Raw genomic sequence first — 5,395 nt, forward strand, 5'->3', positions numbered from 1 at the left:
TCGCTCGGGCTCTGCCGCTCCGGGGTGCGCTGCCATCGGCTTTCCCCGCAGGAAGCTGCAGCTGAGGGTTAGGCACGGTGATGGGATTGCCTGGCTGTGTTCTGAGGGTCTGTGCGAGCGAGGAACGGCCTCATGGAGCTGCGGGTGGCCCCAAACACGCTGAGCACTGCCCAAGTCATCCTGACTCATCCCTGTGCCCCAGAGCCGGTGGCCCAGTCATTGTCACGTTGTGTGTGACAGTCAGAGACACCCCGGGCGTCCTCATAAGGTGCAGGAGGCTCTACAGGAACCTCAAGGTGTAGGTGTGACTGAGTTCGGGGCTGTAAGGTTGACTGAGTTGATTTTTGCCAGTGAGGCTTCTCCCTGTGCAGGTGAGGTTTTCTCAAGGCACCTGTGACTGCCAAAATCAGAGTTACTCAACTGAATAAATTCAGGTATGTAAAATCATGACACAGTAATGGAAGAGTTGATGAGCATAGCAAAAGCTCGGCTTGTTTGTGGCCAGCTGGGAGTAGGGCAGCTGCCACCCAGCATCGCGTTGTGCTGTGACCCTGAGATTTTCTCTTAGCTAATATCCCGTCAGGGATTTTCTTTTTGAGTTCAGTCAGTAAGGACTCAAAGCATCTGGTAGCCGGTTTGGCTCTACAGGTGTTGCTACAGAGTGTCAGAAATGGAACAATGTATCCAGGGTTTCCTTAAAATAAATGGAAGTAATAAAGCTAGGTCTAGGCAGAGGCACTGGGGACAGGAGTAAGTACAGATGCTGAACCATTATCTGCTGTCTAGTGCAGGGACAATGAAGACTAAAACCTACATCAGTGCCAGGAAGTCTGACTCTCTGGGTTTAACTTCAGTGTAAATTATCACCTGCCTTTGGGTGTGCAATAAATGCTTCATACCATAGCAGGGGCAGACAGTCCTTCAAACCACCTGGAGCCAGGAGAGTGATCCCAGCACAGATTCCCCCTGGAGCAGGTGGACACAGCCTCCCTCTGGGTTATGCAGAGCTGGCACAAATCTCCCATCACTGTCTGCTCTTGCCTATGACTCAGCTTCCAGGGCAGCAGTTTTTTCCTTTGAAGATTTCATAGTCCTTGAAGATGTGATGTATTTTACTACAGTCTATCTAAGTATCTCTGGCACTTGCACCAGGTTTGTTTTCGGAGGCTGTTGCTGTTACTCTGTTGCTAAATAATAACTAATATAAAGAATGAGATGTGGTTTCATATGCCTGCTCAGTTCACAGTGTGAAAACTGCACGTAGTTTTATCGCAGGGTTATCTATCCAGTGTTATTTCAGGGTTGCTAAACTGCAAGTCTGAGACATTATTTACTAGGAGCAAATGACCCAGTAGTGAGATTTTCTTGGGATATTTTTGGGTTATTCCTTTTTTTCCTCACTCTCCCCAGATTGACTGTTGAAATTCTTGGTACAACTGATATTTTTTAGTTGCCTGAGCTCTAATGAGTAAAAAAGTCCTGTACTCCAGAGTATATGCACTGAGATTATAAAAGAAGACATAGATTTTTAACCAGTTATTACAGTTGGTGAACAGAAAGAAGGCTAGTGTCATTAACACTGCCTAGTTATAAACTGTAAGCAACCTGTTGTCCTTTGAAGAAACAGATCAAACTTGTATATAAGTAGATGTGTAGACACCGACCTATCTCCTGCCCTGCGCATGATCTAGTAGACAGACCTCGGTGCTGATCTGTGTTTGGCCTTTCCAGTAGCCTTGTCCTAAAGTCAGTTTTGTTGTCACAGAGCAGAGCCTCTTTCAGACTCTGGAAAGCTTGTACTAGCACCTTGCACATCCTACCTACTCTCTGCAAAATGTGCTGTGCAGATGGTGCCAGACAAATTCAGAGATGTAAATGATCTAAGACTTGCCACTGAATTTGGTGTGCATTTAAAAATGTAAAAAGAAAAGAGAATTTATGCAGAACTAGGACACAATAGCCAGTGAAACTCACCTAATACCAAACGGAAGGCTGACAGTTGGAGTAAAACTTTTCAGTGTTAGCATTAAGCTAATCTCTAGTGTTAGCTTTCAGTAGCACTTGGTGGACATTTTTAACTTTTCATGTTTTATTCACAGCACTAATATGGCCTATTATAAATGACTAATGCCCTGATCCTGCTTTGGGCTTGTGTCAGTGAATTTTTTTTTTCACCCACAATGGGACTTCCTGTGGCTCCAGCAGCACATCCAGGCTGCTCAGAGTGCAGGGCAGGGACTGACATGACAACAGTTTTATATAAGCCAGTGCATATATGGAAAAAGAAGAATAACTGAATGATGAAGACTGAGATAAAGCTACAGTGATTATTGGTGTATAATATTCCCATATAGGTTAACAGTAATTTCCTTTAAAATTTGTATTATCAGCAGTTGTGCAAACTACAAGACTTAAAGGTTCAGTTTTGTTTCCTTGCTCATTTAATCCTTAGTCTCTACTGACATTGCAAGATAGATTAATTCTGTAAAGTGCTGGAAAACAGTATTGAATTGTTTACTCTCAGTCCTGTCTTATCCTGTGTATCAGAAGCATAATTGAGCTGCAAGCAGAATTCTGATGTGAACAAGTTTGTTGATAGAGGCTTAAGTTGGATTTGTACTCATGAGCTATGAATTATGTTTTCTTTTTGGCATTATCCCAGTGGAATGGATTTCAGCAGTGAAAATATCTTCAGTTTTATAATGCAAAAGCTTAATCCATTCAAGTTCTCTCGGTACAGTGTTGTGAAACTGACCTGTGGTGGTGGATGATCAGATGTACTTACAGAGACCTGAGTGACAGTTTCACATCAGGGAAAATGTCACTATGTTAAGTCAAGTCATAGACATGTTTATGTTAATGTTCAGTCTCTAGGTCTTCCTCTTTTTAAAGGGATCTTGCTTTGCTTCCTTATTCACAGTCACTGTTAATGCACTGGAAGGAAAAGACTGCAAGGAATCTATCAAGCTCATTGCAGAAAGTGCTAATCTCTCAGAAGAGCAACTTGCTTTCCTAATTTCTGGCATGTATACCCTTCTCCGAGAAGCACTGAGACTCCCCTTATCGACTTTCAAACAAGAAGTAAGTTCTGGGAGTACTTGGAGCCCTGATAAGTTAAAAGCTGCATCAGACATGAGTTGCTATTGAAATCTATTTGCCAGAGTGGGGAGCTGCACAGAGAAATGCTGCTCCAAGTCAAAGTTGTCAGAAGAAACTTATAAATCTAGAGCATATTATTTCACTTGCTAGGTAGAGTTACAGTGAGCTTTTTGAAAGCGTATTTAAGATTTGGGGAAAAGATTCCTTTATCTATTTTCTGTTGCAGCATCATTTACTGTGCATATTTGTTTCCAGTATTAAATTAAAACCCCCAAAGAAACCATAGCAAAGTGTTATTTCACAGGCGTCAGCACTCTCTTGCCCTGTGTGTTCACACTTACTGCTCATTTTGTCCACGCTGATAATTTCTCATATTTGCCTGCCTTTGTTCATATTTCTGCCATAGAGGAAGGAAGTTCTTTGTGCTAGTGGAAGTTGGAAGAAAGTGCAATTTCCACTTATGCTGTAGATGTCTGGTGTGAATGTGGATACACCTGCTGTGTTCCTAACCCCTGTCCTTTCTTCATGACTCTTTAATTTTTCATATTCCTTTACCTTACATCTTATTTCATTTTTATGTGAGTGAACCACTTCTGGGCTTCCACACCTCTCTCTGATACTGTTTTCATATTAACCTAGGCATACTGGGAAAGTTGCCATACTGCAGGAAACACAGTGGAAGAATGCTTTTAGTGTTCAGACCTTACCTTTTGCCACTTCCTTTCTGTTGTTGTAGTTTAAACCAGTTACTGCAAAACATATTTGAGAATAAGGGCACATAATTACTCTAAGTGTATGTTCTGGATAGCCACGTAAGAGAAGTGGCAAAAAGTGGCATTTTTTCAAAAATAAAGGCTTTCAGGACATTTAGCTCTTTAAAATTGCTTTCTCACAACTTGACTGAACACTTCTGAAAATTCTTCTCAGTATATATCCTGTCATTTCCATGCTGCTGGCACTCAAGGCTAGAACTTTTGGGGAGATATACCAAACAAGTAACCACTATTAAGTCACTAGGTAAGAAATGATCTTTCAAGACTATATCATGTAAAATTTCATCTTCCTTGTCTTTCTAGGTTTTTAAGGAAGACCTGAAGGAGCTCAGGTATGGCTGTTTCTGCCTTTTTTAATGTTTGGTTTTTCATACCTTTTATGTAACTGCTTCCTCAAATCAACTTTTTTACACAGCGAAGTTGGTATAAAAATTATCTGTAAAAAACACATCTGTTGCCAAGCATCACGTGAGGCTAGAGATGAAGAGCAGGTGTTGTGTAAGACTTGGTTGAGCACTAAGCATGAGCAGTAAATTTCACATCCTGGGGAGAATGGTCTGATTCAGTCTGTAATGTAGGTTATGCAAATGTGAGTGACCTTATCTCTGCCATCTCCACCTTGCCCTGCAATATTTTTTAACATGTTTGGTAAGGCAGTGGTAACATTTCAGAAACTAAGGAACTGCCCTACTTTTTTCATTCTTTGAAAGGCCAGTGATACACTGCTCATGAAACTCTACCACCTTGTTTAGCTACTAGCTCTCCTGTCCATTACCCAGGAAATCACAACCTTTGTTACAGACTTTGCCAAAATCGGCATCGGTGTCTTGGGAGTACCTCTGAATAGAATATCATATCTTAAAAACTGGATATCAGATGCTCATAATATTTATAGGTTTTCCCTTATTTCCATATTCAGTAGCAGTGAGAGAATAACAACAGTTGATGTTTTCATCTGTAAAGAAACCTCTGCACCAAGGCTCAACTATTTTAAAACACTGTTTTCCCACAATTCTTAGCATTCTGATTGCTACCTAGGAGAAACCTTTCTAATTCTGGCTTTTTTCATCCTTATTTTTCTGTTTGCTTGCACATTGGCTTTGTCCTTGGACTCTGCAGAGTCACAAGCATCATTTACTTTATGAGCAACTTCAGGCAAATTAAAGCTGCAGATTTAGACATGTCATTGGGGTGTAATCAGTGAAAGGTGTCATTTGGGCCACAATGAAAGGTGCTTTGCTAGTTGATACAGTTTTGCCTGCAGCTCAGTGCTGGAGTTTGGCCTGCCTTTGGTCTTGTGAGCTAAAATGCAAGCTGCTGCCTCTGCCACGTCATGGAGTTCACACCCAGGTTGAAGTAGGTCAGTAAGAAACTGATGAATTGCTTTTGACCCGGTGGGAGCTGGTGGGTTTAGAGGTGCACACAGAATGTCTTCAGTGTGATTGTGGAATAACAACAAGCAGTAAAAGTTCCATGCTACGTTCCCTGGGGGTGGGTGAATATTCTTCTACCAAGCAGTGGAG

At 41.7% G+C, this 5,395-nt stretch overlaps 1 protein-coding gene across 1 annotated transcript in view; it reads left to right on the top strand.

Moving 5' to 3' along the window:
- Positions 1–2,920: 2,920 nt before the first annotated feature.
- Positions 2,921–5,395, top strand: part of LOC103805910 (COMM domain-containing protein 5-like) — a gene marked incomplete at its 5' end in the record, with an annotated part of 13,719 nt that continues 11,244 nt past the window's right edge. The window contains 2 exons of the mRNA XM_009078579.1: positions 2,921–3,081; positions 4,176–4,204. Coding sequence (XP_009076827.1) covers positions 2,921–3,081; positions 4,176–4,204 — 190 coding nt within the window. The remainder of the gene's footprint in view (positions 3,082–4,175; positions 4,205–5,395) is intronic.

This window comes from Acanthisitta chloris, unplaced genomic scaffold (genome assembly GCF_000695815.1).
Source record: "Acanthisitta chloris isolate BGI_N310 unplaced genomic scaffold, ASM69581v1 scaffold36460, whole genome shotgun sequence".
Lineage (NCBI taxonomy): Eukaryota > Metazoa > Chordata > Aves > Passeriformes > Acanthisittidae > Acanthisitta > Acanthisitta chloris.